The sequence below is a fragment of the Rana temporaria genome, chromosome 2 (genome assembly GCF_905171775.1).
Source record: "Rana temporaria chromosome 2, aRanTem1.1, whole genome shotgun sequence".
NCBI lineage: Eukaryota > Metazoa > Chordata > Amphibia > Anura > Ranidae > Rana > Rana temporaria.
This window is the reverse complement of record NC_053490.1, coordinates 208,514,865-208,531,761: the sequence shown is the minus strand read 5'-3', so window position 1 is coordinate 208,531,761 and position 16,897 is coordinate 208,514,865. Positions and strand designations below refer to the sequence as shown.

Here is a 16,897-nt window from a genome sequence, read left to right as displayed (position 1 = left end):
GCAGTGACGTCATTTTCTCGAACGGCGACGCGCATAGCGTAATTCCGTAGTCCCGGGCGGCTTACGCAAATGACGTTCATTTTTAAATTTCGACGCGGGAACGACGGCTGTGTAAAGTTAAGGCACCAAAAACGACGACTAACTTTGCGACGGGAAACTAGACTAGCAGCGATGTAGCGAACGCGGAAATCCGTTGTGGATCGCCGTAACTCCTAATTTGCACACCCGACGCTGGTTTACGACGCGAACTCCCCCCAGCGGCGGCCGCTGTACTGCATCCTAAGATCCGACAGTGTAAAACAATTACACCTGTTGGATCTTATGGATATCTATGCGTAACTGATTCTATGAATCAGTCACATAAATAGAAACAGAGATACGACGGCGTATCAGGAGATACGCCGTCGTATCTCTTTTGTGAATCTGGCCCTATGTTCCTAGCCTTGACTCAGGAAGATGACATTCCTTTTAAGATGTTAGGGTGCTGAACTAAAAAAAAAAATCAGTAAAACAACCAATGTATTTCAATGATGTGGAAAGATAGTAATATATATACAGTATCTCACAAAAGTGAGTACACCACTCACATTTTTGTAAACTGTTTATTATATCTTTTCATGTGACGATAATGAAGAAATTACACTTTTTTTTACAATGTAATGTAGTGAGTGTACAGCTTGTATAACAGTGTACATTTGCTGTTCCCTCAGAATAACTCAACACATAGCCATTAATATCTAAACCACTGGCAACAAAAGTGGTTTAGACATTAATGTGTGTGTGTGCTGAGTTATTTTGAGGGGGACAGCAAATTTGCACTGTTATACAAGCAGTACACTCACTAATTTACATTGTAGCAAAGTGTAATTTCTTCAGTGTTGTCACATGAAAAGATATAATAAAATATTTACAAAAAATGTGAGAGGTATACTTACTTTTGTGAAATACTGTATATGTATCACTTTTGTGAAATACTGTATATATATACAGGCATACCCCGGTTTTAAGTACACAATTGGGTTTATTTACTAAAGCTGAAAAGCAAAAAATCAGGCTCACTTCTGCATAAAAACCAATGAGCTTCCAGGTTTTATTACCAGTCTTAATTGAACAAGCTGGGGATAGAAGCTCATTGGTTTCTATGCAGAAGTGAGCCTGATTTTGCACTTTCCAGCTTTAGTAAATAAACCCAATTGTGTACTTAAAACCGGGGTATGCCTGTATATATATATATGAATGAATGAGTGACTTGTATAGCGCTACACATGCAAACTGAATCTCCTCTAGGTGCTTTTTTGCAGCCAGTGTCGTCCTGGCTAGTGCTGTCATTTACCCCGTAGGATCTCGACACGCTTGGGACACACAGTCGTACACATATATACTGGGCCAATTTGGACAGGATCCAATTAGCCTACCAGCATGTCTTTGGAGTGTGGGAGGAAGCTGGAATTACCGGAGGAAACCCACACAGACACAGGGAGAACATGCAAACTCCAAGCAGATGCTGCTAGGTGAAAGTGCTAACCACTACACCACTGTGAAAAGAAAAAATTAATCCGCGCTACAGAGATTAGAAAAATATATGCTGCAGGAAAGGATGATAATGTGTATGCTGCACGGATGCCCTCTAGTACAAATAAGTACAGAGAGGAAGAAATACTAAAGTGGCTGCCCCTACATGTGTATTCCACCGAAGTGAAATATGAAATTGAATAAAAAACTACACCACTGTGCTACCCCCCTATATATAGTTATATTTACAGTATATATGTGTATACACACACAAACGGATAGATTTCATATGTTTCTGATACAACTTATATATGTTCTCGTCAATGTTTTACATAAAAAAAATTTATTTGTTTTATAAATAACTTTTGTTACAGTTCAGGATTCGGTGGGACACAATATGATCAGACAGGAAGGAATATGTATTTTCCTAGCCTACTCCTGTTCAGTGAATGTGGAGTTTAGTTCCTGAGCTTATCTGCTGAGTTTACAATGCTGACAAAAGTGTCAGACCTGAGTAAGCCAGGCGTAAAGTATATGTTATTTCTCTTTCTTATCAGACTGGAACTGATTAAATAAATGTTCCAACAATATTATTATTAAATGATGGAACTAGCATCATATGGCAAAGTGCGTAAACGCATTGCCATGTTGATGAAATTGAAATTCTACTCAAGTGTTAATTCTGTTTACTACTGCAAAATGTATACATTTGAATTTTTCCAAGAACATTATTATTTCCAAGGATTTGGGCTGCTCAAATTATTTTTACAATATCCTCTCAGTCAATATCTTGAAAACTTTAAAACACCACCATGTAAGCAATATAAGAAACATAGTAATGCCACAAAAAAATCGTTCACGTATTAAAGGGATTGTAAAGGTTTGTTTTTTATTTTCTAAATAGATTCCTTTAAGCTAGTGCATTGTTGGTTCACTTACCTTTTCCTTCAATTTCCCTTCTAAATGTTTTTTTTCTTTGTTTTCTTTGTCTGAATTTCTCACTTACTGTTTCTCCTCAGTAAGGTGTTCAGTAAGCTGTTCTAAATGACTTTACACCGCTCAGATGATGGTGGAAAGCTTACAGAGGACAAACAGGAAGTGAGAAATTCAAACAAAGAAAGAAAACATTTAGAAGGGAAATCGAAGGAAAAGGTAAGTGAACCAACAATGCACTAGCTTAAAGGAACCTATTTAGAAAATAAAAGATGAACATTTACAACCCCTTTAAGCTTTTCAGGTCAATTTAAGCCAATCATAGACATGGCTACAGCAGTAATATGATTGCATTAACTCATTTACATAAGCTACAACCATGGCCAGGTTGTCAGACAGAACCAAGGTACAAAACTGTGGCCCTTATAACCGATTCTTGAACTTATCCTTCTTTCTTTACTGTATATGTAGAAGCTACTATTTGTCAGAGAGGGATCAGCAATTGACAGCCACAGTGGGTATGGATGATGACAATTGAATTGCTATTATAGATCCACACGTTGATAATGCCACCATAATAAAAAGTGATCTTTTAATAGTGCATCAGAGACTAGAGCAGTCTAGTAATACTGTTACATAGAGCAGCATCTCTTCCAAACAAACCTTTTAATTGAAAAAGGTAAATACATTTAAAAAAAACTAACAAAAAAAATAAAGATCTTGAATAGGAGGAGGGGTGGAGAGGAGGGACTTTTCTTTTGAGGATAAAGATCCACTTTAAGCACTACCTCTTATAGAATTAAATTGCTCATACACGAAACACTTACAAAATACAATCTATTTCTTCAATATATTTTGTTAATGTAACCCAGACATCAGGCAGTAAAAGTTAAACCAGCTGTCGCCTGTAAACAAAACTTTGCTTTTTGGAAGAGATCTGGGCTTTGCTGGTTGCAGCTATCCACTAATTATGGTTGCGTTGGAGTGTGTATCCTCCATTGGGCACTGTTTTTCCTCCTACTGACCCCTACATTCTGACCTTCAAGAAAGTAAAAGTTTTAACACACCAGAAGTGAAAAGTGAGCTATCTTCCTTTACAGGGGCTTCTTGATTAATTGTTTCCCCCTGGTGACAGGGTAGCTTAAAGTAGCCTTCCTTTCTGTTTCAAATTGAGGACATTTTGAAGTTACCCATAAAATATAAACATATCTCACCTGTCTTTTGAAGACATTCGTTTTGTGCTTTTCGTGCTGAGATGTTTGTGAGTACCTTTTTATTCCTAATAAATAACTATTAGGAATAAATAAATAAATTATATTTAGCAATATTACTCTATGAAATTTTGCTTTGTGTCACCCTTTTATCTCTGAGGGGAGTGGCACATTCTATCTATTGTTGTACTGCTACATGAGTGGAGGAGACTTATGTGGAAAGGTGCAGTAGATCCAAAGGGATTTAGTTCACTTATTAAAGGGCATTTTATCTCTTATTAATATAGACTGCTCATTGAATTGTACATCATTTCAAATATTGGTTATGATTATAAATTTGGACTTATATAGCTGGATTCAGGTAGGCGGGCGCATAGTTGCGGCGGCGTAGCGCATGGCATTTACACTATGCCGCCGTAAGTTAGCGAGGCAAGTACATGATTCACAAAGTACTTGCGTAAAAGTTTGTGCGTAAAATCAACATCCAAAGATACTTTTTGACTAATACCTCACCCCCTGCAGAGAGGGCAGGTACATCAGGAACAGTTCATACTAGATTGTCCAATCCATCGTTGTTCAATCCATCTGTTGCAGTAGCCCCTGCAGTAAGCATTTTTAAGGAGCTGATCCTTCAAAACCTGGCATCTTTACCTATCAAAAAACACTATCATAATCCCCTTCCCAAAGAAGGCTTTCAATCCCTTTGTGATCAGAAAGACCTTGTTGTCCGTCCAGCGGACAAGGGTGGTGGAATTGTGGTCATGGACAAATCTAAATATGTCGCTGAAATGTCAAGGATCTTGTCAGATCATGATACTTATCAGGAATTACAGAACAATCCCACTAATAGGTTTAAAAAAGAACTTGTTGGCCTAGTAACGAAAGGGTTTCAGTCTCGTATTCTGAATAAGAAAGAACAAGCCTATTTGATACCAACTGCCCCCAGAATCCCGACGATCTATCATTTACCCAAAATCCACAAAGATCCTATACACCCTCCCGGAAGGCCCATCATAAGCGGCATTGATTCTATTACCTCTCGCATTGGCCGCTATATTGACTTTTTTCTACAACCATTAGTCAAAACAACCCCGTCCTACCTGAAGGACACCACCTCTACTCTAAAATTATTAGAGAGTACAGAAATACGTGGTGATTATTTATTAGCTACTGCAGACGTAGCTTCTTTATATACATGCATTCCCCAGGATTTGGGAATAGAAGCAGTCACTCTATTTTTGAATCGGGACCATTCCTTAGTCAATGAACAACGCAGTTTTATCATCGAACTACTAAAATTCGCCACTACCCACAATTACTTCTGGTTAGACCAGAAGTTCTTTTTACAAAAACGTGGAGTGGCGATGGGCGCCAAGTTCGCCCCGAGCTTAGCCAATTTATTTATGGCCAAGTGGGAGGAGGATGTCGTCTATTCGGAGCGGAATCCCTCCCTGGTCCTTTGGGCCAGGTATATAGACGACATCCTCCTCCTATGGGATGGGTCTCCCGAATCACTTAAGGTTTTTTTTTCCATATTGAATAAGAATAATCGAGGTATCTCTCTTTCATTTGAATGTAGTACCACTAAGATTAACTTTCTCGATCTCGAGATTGGGTTGGAATCCAATCAATTTAAGTTTCAAACCCATTTTAAAGCCACGGACCGTAACAGCTTTATCCCTATGGATAGCTGCCATCATAAGTCATGGCTTAAATCAGTGTCAGTTCTTACGCTTACGGAGGCATTGTAGCGATACTGACACATATCTGTCTCAGGCCTCTCTGCTTAAACAGAGATTTCTTGATAAAGGATATGATGAATCCTCTGTGAACTTAGAGATGTTAAATGTAGAGCAGATTGATCGAGGATGCCTCTTGGCTGATAGACCTCCACGATATAGCGATAACTCTTTTCGATATTCTATGCTCACATCTTACTCCAACCAACATAAAGATCTGAAAACTATCTTCAATCGCCATTGGAACATGCTTAGAAAGGATAAAGTACTCGGACAAGTTTTGCCTGAACAGTCTAGGATCGTTTTTAAAGGCGCACCTTCCTTGAGGAACAGTATCGCTCCAAATATTGTAGATCCTCCGGTACGCTCAACCTTCTTTCAGAACATGGAGGAATACTTCCCATGTAAAAAGTGTACGGTCTGCCAGTACAATCTCTGTGGAAGACGTAAAACTCTGGAATTTCAATCCAGAGTGACAAATCAGAGTTATCCAATCAAACATTTTTGTACGTGCGCTACGACACACGTTGTGCGTGCGTTTTCCGTGCGGGTAGGTGAACATATAACCAAGATCATAGGGGGTGACACGAAGCACACTGTACCAAGACATTATAGATCTTGTCACAGTCGGGATCCTAGGGGGTCACAATTCCTGATCATTGACAGGTATATACCACCTTGGCGAGGAGGAGCCAAAACCAGAGGAGTATCCAGACTCGAAACCTACTGGATATATGAATTGCAATCCCACTCTCCTCAGGGTATGAATGTAGAGTGGGATATTAATGCATTCATTAACCAGTCCTAATAGTTGATTCCACCTATCTCCCAATATCCTATTAGTGGGTAAAAGTTAATTTTTTAATTTTTTCTTTTTCTGTTTTCTTTTATCTGACGATTTTATGATATATATTAATTTCTGATGATGGGTTTGTTTTCTTGTAAACCAGTGTTCAATGATGGCTCTATCAGGAATATACGTCCCCTACCCCTTTAAATTTTTTGGATGCCTGTTCTAGCAATTAGAACTCATTATATGGGGTTTATCTAGATATTGTAGCCATTGATTTAATTTTTCCCTTTCAATGGCAAATTTTATTGTGTTTTTAATAGGTTTTATGATAATTAGTTTTTATGTCACATTTATTATTCATGATATGATATGCCAATATATGTCTTTTGAGACTGGACAGGCACATCTTTCCCATTTTTTAAAGCTTCCTTAATCTTTGGATATCTTCATTGAGATGTAGGTGCCTATATGCCCAACTAATCCTTTTTCTTTATGTCTCCCCATTGTATATTAGTGTTTATACCATCGCACAGGGTTAATGTTTCCTAGATCCCTTTGGAAGTGCACTGATATGCCTCATATTGAGGCTTGGTGCGATCATGTGACCGCAATCCACCAATGAGGACCTGGAGCGCTCAGCTGTTCCCCTGATATGAGAATGAGGCTTGGTTTCTAGACCATGTGTTTGGTGGTGCGATCATGTGACTGCAATCCACCAATGAGGATTTTGGAACTCCTAGCTGTTTCCCTGATATGGGAATGAGGCTTGGTTTCTGGATCTTGTGAAGTGTTGTGAAGCGTGTCAGCAGCGTAGGACACAGGGGACTTTATCATGATAGCTTAATATAATGGCATATTGTTTTTTACTGGCTGAAGCCAGCAGCGACTTAAGCCCTATTGATTTACTGCTCTAGCTTTTGGCAAATTTGATTCATTTTTTGGTTTGTTTATTATTTATTTATTTTTCCCTCACTGACACACTTCCGGTATTGAAAGTGAGGCTTGACCCACACGACACAGTCTCCATTTTTTCACTAACCAGGAAGTGGTGTGTAATTACTACCAGCTTCCTATTGGAGCCATGATGTGAACATGAGGGTCTTCTGATGTATTTAAGGGTAAGTGTAGCAAGATGACAGCACCCCAGATGAAGTTCTTATTGTAACGAAACATGTCAGGATGGACTGCTGTTGTTCCTGCTACCCTAATTTTATGAGCTTGGTTTATCATTGCAAAATGTGAGTTACTCTATTTTTAAAATAAATATTGATTTTTACGGAATTATGCTATGTGCGCCCCACTTTTTCTTTTACATACTCATCGGTTGAATAATCGATATGCCCTCCTTGTGTTCTGTTGAATATCGCTGCATGCTGGGAACCATTCCTGAATTGTCTGCCTGAGGTCTCTTTTTCAATAATACTGAATTGCAAGACGTGTATGGTGTACTGTCTTCAGTGTATCATCTTTAACAAAGCTTGATTGGCCTATATATATATATATATATATATATACCTATGCCTTTCTGGGTCCAATCCATCCGGTAAGCCCCTTGTCATAAGTGGTGGTGGACTTCTCACTTCTCACCGTTGGATTTTGTTTATTTATCCAGTTATTGAACGTCTTTCAACATAGTTTGATTAAATTCATTTATCCAGTCAAGGATTTATGGACTTTAATTATCACCGATACCATTAATTCACATGTGGTGTTGCACGATACAATTTAGATTGTTTTATCACAATTGATTCACTGTTAGCGCTACACTTTTTCCACATATGTTTTACTAGCAACTTTTGATCTATTTTGCTGTGTTAGCGGCTTTATTATTAACCTCCTTGAGATAGCGCAGTATTTTTTCTTTTTGTTTATTTGACCCCTACATTTTGACCTTCAAGAAAGTAAAAGTTTTAACACACCAGAAGTGAAAAGTGAGCTATCTTCCTTTACAGGGGCTTCTTGATTAATTGTTTCCCCCTGGTGACAGGGTAGCTTAAAGTAGCCTTCCTTTCTGTTTCAAATTGAGGACATTTTGAAGTTACCCATAAAATATAAACATATCTCACCTGTCTTTTGAAGACATCAGATTGTCAACAAAACACATAGGGAGGGGCTTGTGACCTGTAATGTCATCACACCCGCCGCTGTACAACGTTGGGGCGTTTTGTGCTTTTCGTGCTGAGATGTTTGTGAGTACCTTTTTATTCCTAAATAAATAACTATTAGGAATAAATAAATAAATTATATTTAGCAATATAACTCTATGAAATGTTGCTTTGTGTCACCCTTTTATCTCTGAGGAGAGTGGCACATTCTATCTATTGTTGTACTGCTACATGAGTGGAGGAGACTTATGTGGAAAGGTGCAGTAGATCCAAAGGGATTTAGTTCACTTATTAAAGGGCATTTTATCTCTTATTAATATGGAGATCAAATATTTTCAGTTAGGAGTTGGCACTTCTGCTGGTCTGGTGTTCTGGCAGTACTGCTCATTGAATTGTACATAATTTCAAATATTGGTTATGATTAGAAATTTGGACTTATATAGCTGGATTCAGGTAGGCGGGCGCATAGTTGCAGCGGCATAGCGTATAGCATTTACACTATGCCGCGGTAAGTTAGCGAGGCAAGTACATGATTCACAAAGTACTTGCCTGCTAAGTTACGGCGGCGTAGCGTAAATCGGGCGGGCGTAAGCGCGCATAATTCAAATTCGGCTGAGGATGCGTGTTTTATGCTAATGGAGGGTGACCTGACGTGATTGACGTAGTTTACAAACGGCGCATGCGCTGTCCGTGTACATATCCCAGTGTGCATTGTGGCAAAGTACGCTGCACGGTCCTATTGGTTTCAACGTGGATGTAAATTACGTCCAGCCCTATTCACGGACGACTTACGCAAACGACGTAAAATTTTCAAATTTCGACACGGGAACGACGGCCATACTTAACATTACTATTGCAACTATTTGATGGAATAACTTTAGGCCTGAAAGTGCGTTACGTAAACGGCGTATCTTTACTGCGTCGGGCAAGCGTACGTCCGTGAATCGGCGTATCTACTCATTTACATATTCTAGGCCGACCGCAATGGAAGTGCCACCTAGCGGTCAGCCTAAAAAGTACACTGTAGGATACGACGGTGTAAGACACTTACGCCGCTCGTATCTGAGCCTAATTTAAGCGTATCTGGTTACCAGAATACGCTTAAATTTGCGTTGGCGCAGATTCAGACTTAGGCTGGTGTATCTACTGATACGCCAGCCTAAGTCTATCTAAATTCACCTAATAGACTGAGTACAAGAATTGGGTGATGTTTTGTTATACCCACTTTTATTTATACGTTTAAAGGAGATTGTGGACCTTTTTGAGTATTATTACCATAAATATAACAGCAGGAATAGGTTGCACCACAAAGCAATATAAATGAAAAATGTGTGAATACTTTTACCTATTTAGGTTATAATTTTTTTATAGAGCTTTCGTCTATTGAATATATTTGTTTGCTTTAGACATAATGGCCCTGTAAAGCATTTTTGCAAATGCTGCCCTGTAGAAACACAGTCAACGGCAATTGTACCTACAGTATCTATCACGAGTGGAACTTCACTCAAAAGGGGAAGCTCTGCTTTTCCACCTCCTCTCCTATTCCTCTAACACCTTTGGCAAGCAGGTACCTAGTTTTTACAGATACCTGCTCCCACTTTTGCTTGGATCGCCTAAGCAATCTGAATGGAAGTTTGACCCCTTGCCCGCAGCTTTCTGGTACATGTCCCAGAAAGCTGCAGGACCATTTACAAAGTGTAGCACAGCTTTGCTTTAAAAATCAGCAGTGTAGCACAGCTTTGCTTTAAAAATCAGCAGTTACAGTAATTGAAGGTACTGACTTTAAAAAAAAAATGAGGGGGCCACTGGAGATCTGGGGCAGTCACATCCCTTCATTATTCCCATGACATCTTTTATTTTGTATTTTTTAAATGACAAAAAGAAAAAAAAGTATGTAACAAAATATAACATACCCTATTACTTTCAAACTTGGAGCGATCATTATTTGCCTTGGCTGTTTTCTCTGCTAGCTTCTTTTGCATTTGGGGTCCTCTTCCAAAGAAGATATAATTAACAAAGGCATATTCCAGTAAGGCCAAGAACACAAATACAAAGCATCCCATTAAATACATGTCAATGGCTTTCACATATGGGATCTTAGGCAATGTCTCCCGGAGATGAGTATTGATGGTTGTCATAGTCAGAACAGTAGTAATTCCTAAATACACAAGAAAATTATTATTATTATTAATATTATTATTATTATTATTATTATTATTATTATTTGACATTTTGATTATGTATTATTGATGCAAAATGCCTGATTGTAACAGTGAATCTATAGCTATATAGTTAGGCACAGATACCAAGTCATAAAGATTTCATAAAATATTAAAATCAAAATACTTGCAAAGATAATGAAATAGTAAACTAAAATGTAAATTGGTAACATTGTTTGGATTCTACAACACAGAAATCATTTGCCGTATATACTTGAATATAAGCCGACCCGAGTATAAGCCAAGGTACCTAATTTTACCCCAAAAAACTGGGAAAACATATTGGCTCAAGTTAAATAAAAAAGAAAAAACTGCGCCAGCAATAATTGGCTAGCAATAAAGGCTAGATAAATAATGAGCGTGAATCAATTCAGATACCAGACACATAAACACATCATATGAATAATGTCCCAATATATGATTAAATCTCGTTGGTGTCTACAATCGAGACAGACAGCACCACAGTGAACATTTTGACATCTGTGAGAACCGCCACCACATGGAAAGCTGCTTACCAAAGTGACAGGTATAAACAGCATTAGAGCGATATGGTCTCCGTCCGTGGGTTAAAACATAGAATCCAGATGTCCCAGGAATATATCGTCCAAACGTAGGATTGCTAACTCCTTCCCAAATGTGGTCCATGGATCATAAATGACAAAAAACGGACCACAGCATAATACCATTTTTGACCCATTTTTTTAAAAGAAGATAATTGTACTTACAAAACACATACTTGTAAAAGCATGTAAAAAATGCCATCCGGCACTATAGGAGCCCTTCCTCCTTCACAGCGTGCGTGGTGACGTCACTGTACGCCATCTCAGACGCGTTTCGTCATACGTTGATGTTTTCAATGGGGATGGGCAGTACACTGACTTACCGCAATAAATAGCCAAGCCTCGTTTTGACGTGCAAGGAAGTGGCAAGAAAAAACACCATCTTAACTATGAGAAAGACGGCTAATCAGCCCTCAATAGCTCTGGAATAACTCACCATTCAGAGATAGCTTTGCGCCATTCCTCCAAAGGGATTTTAGTCAGCATAAATAAAAATAAATAGAAATAAAGTGGATAAAACAAACGGATTTATAGCAAAGGAAAAAAAAACCTTTCCTAATCCTGTACGACCAAAAATAATAATGATGAACCCAAACACTGGTAAAAGTATCCTGATGCCATGCCGTTACCTAGCGACCCCTAGTGGGAAAAAAAATATTTTACTTTCCTAATACAGAGCAAATATTTAATAGGACGTGGACCATTGGTTAAAACTTAGGGTTTATACTGCCATACTAACGGTATATGTGTGACCATACAATATATTGTGCAGCTAATAAAGCCAATACTAACAATGGTGAAATGATACCAATATGTATATTAAGCCAATGGTAACAAAATACCGATACCCTAAAGGTGAAAATTAAATAAGGAAAAATTGTGGATGAATGAATATAATAAGTAGACCCCTCGAAAAGGGGTAGAAATATCATTTTAAAAATATTAATAGGGGTGGAAAAAATGAGGGGAAATTCAATCACCTCTCCACCCTAGGTCATCCAATACGTGAAAATTTGGCATATTACCAAAAATTATACGGTACTGAATAGTATCCTACCGGATAAACCAAGGGTCATTTTTAAGGGTGTAACATCCTTACGTAATCATATAGCACCCAATGTTTTGAACCCCCCGGTCACTCCTAGGGGTTTCTTTGACCAACTTTCTGTTTTTTACCAGTGCAAACATTGCAGAGTTTGCTCCATTAACTCCTGCACCAGCCGAAGAACTGCTGCTTTTACGTGCACTGCCACCCAGAAATTGCATAGCATAAAGCCCTTTATTACTTGCGCCACCGTAGGGGTAGTCTACATGCTGCAGTGCCCGTGTGGCCTGCAGTATGTGGGCCGGACTAAACACCCTCTCCAGGTACGCTTGAATAAGCACATTACTAATATCATCACTGGTTTCAAAAATCATTCAGTATCCAAACATTTTCTTTTAGCACACAATCAGGATCCGTCTAAATACCCTATTTCTGTGGATTGACAAGTTCAAACCTAATTGGAGAGGGAGATATCTCTGGTGAGGGAGATATCGAAGCTAGAAATGGCTTGGATCTATCGATTAAAGTCTTACATACCTCACGGCCTGAATATCGACACCGATGTAAATGCATTTATAAATAATGCTTTATGCTATATAATGTATTTGTGACACCTGGTTGTGACGTGCAAGGATGGGTGTTTCTTTCGATTTTTCAGATTTTTAGTTTTATATATATTTTTTTTTTTTCACATAAGGGATTCAATTATTTGCGATATACAACCATGGATTTAATTTTACATAATGTATACCTAATAATAATAATCAAATTTTCACGTATTGGGTGACCTAGGGCAGAAAGGTGATTGAATTTACCCTCTTTTTTTCCACCCCTATTAATATTTTTAAAAGAATAATTCTTCCCTTTTTCGAGGGGTCTACTTATTATATTCATTCATTCACAATTTTTTCTTATTTAATTTTCACCTTTAGGGTATTGGTATTTTGTTACCATTGGTTTAATATACATATTGGTATCATTTCACCATTGTTAGTATTGGCTTTATTAGCTGCACAATATATTGTATGGTCACACATATACCGTTAGTATGGCAGTATAAACCCTAAGTTTTAACTAATGGTCCACGTCCTATTAAATATTTGCTCTTTATTAGGTAAGTAAAATATTTTTTTCCCACTAGGGGTCTCTAGGTAACGGCACAGCATCAGGATACTTTTACCATTGTTTGGGTTCATCATTATTATTTTTGGTCGTACAGGATTAGGAAAGGGGTTTTCTCCTTTGCTATAAATCCGTTTGTTTTATCCACTTTATTTATATTTATTTTTAATTTTTATGCTGACTAACATCCCTTTGGAGGATAGCTATCTCTGAATAGTGAGTTATTCCAGAGCTATTGAGGGCTGATTAGCCGTCTTTCCCATAGTTAAGATGGTGTTTTTTCTTCCACTTCCTTGCACGTCAAAACGAGGCTTGGCTATTTATTGCGGTGAGTCAGTGTACTGCCCATCCCCATTGAAAACGTCAACGTATGACGAAACGCATCTGGGACAGCATACAGTTATGTCAACGCACTCGATGTGAAGGAGGAAGGGCTCCTATAGTGCCGGCCGCCATTTTCTACATGCTTTTACAAGTTTGTGTTTTGTAAGTACAATTATCTTCTTTTAAATAAATGGGTCAAAAACGGTATTATGCTATGGTCCGTTTTTTGTCATTTATGATCAATGGACCACATTTGGGAAGGAGTTAGCAATCCTACGTTTGGACGATATATATTCCTGGGACAGCTGGATCCTATGTTTTAACCCACGGACGGAGACTATATCTCTCTAATGCTGTTTATACCTGTCACTTTAGTAAGCGGCTTTCCATGTGGTGACGGTTCTCACGGATGTCAACATTTTCACTGTGGTGCTGTCTGTCTTGATTGTAGACACCAACAAGATTTAATCATATATTGGAACATTATTCATATGATGTGTTTATGTGTCTGGTATCTGGATTGATTCACGCTCATTATTTATCTAGCCTTGATTGCTAGCCAATTATTGCTGGCGCAGTTTTTTCTTTTTTCTTTATCTTGTTTGTGATTATACCACTCTACTGCAGCCTTCTGGTTTATCATTGCCTTATTGTTTTTTTAGTTAGGTTAGCGCAGTTTTTTGTTTGTAGTATTGACTCACTGAGCCAAGGGTGAGAATGCAGAAGCTACTGTAAGCAGAAAAGATGGTCAACAGTGTCCATTTGCAGCCTCACTGTGCCCATTACAGCAAGTGACAAGTCACCAGTGCTACAAACATTAAAAAAAAAGTTTGGAAGCAAATCGTTATCAGCAATGTGGAAATAACGTCCAGTGCAGATGGACATAAACCATAACTGGAGATTATGGATGAAACAGTAAAAAACAAACAAGGTAGTCCAGCGCTCAATGGGTTATAAAAGTAGACAGCTTGCAACAAAACATGAAATATGCTGACAATTTATTAGCTATAAATCATAAAACACCACTCATGTGAATAAGCAAATAAGTAATGGGGAAGGAATAAAATAAAAAATCTTACGGTGTCACCAATTTAAATTTATTCCTCCCACATTCCTTATTTGCTTGCTCACATGAGTGGTGTTTTATAGTTAATAAACTGTCAGCATATTTATTGTCCTGTTGCAAGCTTTCTGCTTTTATAATTCATTGAGCGCTGGACTGGGGATATTGTTTTTTACTGTGCCCATTGTAGCCTCACTGTGCCATACCTGATGAGCCTGTTATGCATTCAAGTCAGACAGCGGCCATCCATTCCAGTCAGTGTAGAAAAGCCGTGCCGTCTCCTCATTCTTGTCCATGATAGGGGAACGTCAGTGTTTATTATTCCACCTATCGCGGACATCCTCTCGTCCTCGTCCGTGGAACGAGGACAAGAGGACGTCCGTGATAGGCGGAACACTGAACACAGTCTCTGTGTGTTCCCCTATCACGGATGAGAACAAGGAGGAGGCACGGCTTTTGTACACTGACTGGGATGGATGGCCGCCATCTGACTTAAATGCATAACAGACTCATCAGGTATAGTAAAGTGAAGCACCACAATTTAGTTATATGCGTTTCAGCAGCGCTTGGTCCGCTGCTCTTGCATGAACACAGACGTTTATCTCACATATCATTTATATTATCACTTATCCCTAGCCCTGCGGTTTTAGCAGCGCTAGTTGTTAATTATTTTCACTTAGCCATGTTTTCACTTTGGATTTGATTTTATGCACCACTGTGAGGTTATGTACCGAAGAATAATTGTTTAGATGCACATGCCTTATTTTTTGTTTTAGCACTGTATTTATAAGATGTATTCATTCCTCCTATCCCATACAGCGCAGCACTATTCATCTAGCTCATTCACTTTTGGTTTTGATACACCTTCAGTGCCGCAGCAGTATTTCCCCCCTCCCCTCCATTTATCCCTTTTTAGCCACCCCTCCTCCCAGTCCTTTGGTAGCGCGGCAATAATCCACCTTACATTTGCAAGGTATGCAGACAGACTCGAGTATAAGCCAAGGGGGACATTTTCAGCACAATACTTGAGTATATATGGTATTTGTTTTTGGATGTCTGGTATACCTTGTATCACTCTATTAATAATTAAAGACAATAATGTTTTTGCACAGGCAATTTCATGGTGTTTTTGCAAGTACTCTGCTGTTAAAATGTAAGTGGTAGGCAATGGATTTTATCTATACATTTCCCATGTTTTCAATATGTGATTCAAAAAAATGGGTACACGAACAATAGATAAAATATTAGTAAAGCAGTTGCCAGAGCACCAGATTGAATAATGTTTCCATTGAAGCAAGCTACCTGATTGTTAGCCAACTGTTTCACTTTTGCTCCAGTTTATACAAATTAGAGGCAAAAAAACTTGCTGACAGAAACTGGAGTAAGCAGTAGACAAAAGTGAACCTGCTACCCAAGGCAACCAATTAAGTGCCTAATCAGAAGAAAGAATCCTGACATGCAATTACTCCACTTTACTCTAGCTGTCATTGGCCCTACTTTATTTTGTAGATTGGCATATCAACCACTCTGTAGGGCACATTTTAGAGTAATATAATCAGAAAATTGACTGGACTTTCATGAACAAATCAGTTTTTGTTTTCTAAATCACATGTGAGGTTGGTTTACTAAAACTGGAGATTGCAAAATCTGATGCAGCTCTGAATAGAAACCAATCAACTTCCATTTTTTTTGTCAAAGCTGAGTTGAACAAGCTGAAGTTAGAAGCTGATTGGCTACCATGCACAGCTGCACTCAATTCTGCACTCTCAAGTTTTAGTAAATTAACCCCACTTGTTTCAACACATCAGCTTATTATCCATTACTTTGTGCTGTTTGGTGTATGTAGTTAGCAGCCGCTGGTCTTCTTTAATAAAGCACATGAACCTTCAGTATGTCAGTTTTAAAAAGCCACTCTAAAATGTGCAGTTTTATCACACAGCACAATGCCACAGATGTTGCAAGTTTTAAGGGAGCGTGCAATTGGCATGCTGACTGCAGGAATGTCCGCCAGAGCTGTTGCCCTCAAATTAAATATTAATTTCTCTTCCATAATCCGTCTCCAAAGGCGTTTTCAGAGAATTTAGCTGTACATCCAACTGACTTCACAACCGCTGACCACATGTAGCCACACCAGCCCAGAACCCTTACATCCAGCATCGTCTGAGACCAGCCACTCGAACAGCTGCTGCAACAATCGGTTCGCATAACCAAAGAATTTCTGCACAAACTATCAGAGACGTCTCAGGGAAGCTCATCTGCATGCTTGTCGTC

At 38.6% G+C, this 16,897-nt stretch overlaps 1 protein-coding gene across 1 annotated transcript in view; it reads right to left on the bottom strand.

Moving 5' to 3' along the window:
- The window catches only part of GABRB3 (gamma-aminobutyric acid type A receptor subunit beta3), a 249,772-nt gene that overhangs the window by 4,598 nt on the left and 228,277 nt on the right, over positions 1 to 16,897 (bottom strand). Inside the window, exon 8 of the mRNA XM_040336319.1 lies at positions 10,207 to 10,451. Coding sequence (XP_040192253.1) covers positions 10,207 to 10,451 — 245 coding nt within the window. The remainder of the gene's footprint in view (positions 1 to 10,206; positions 10,452 to 16,897) is intronic.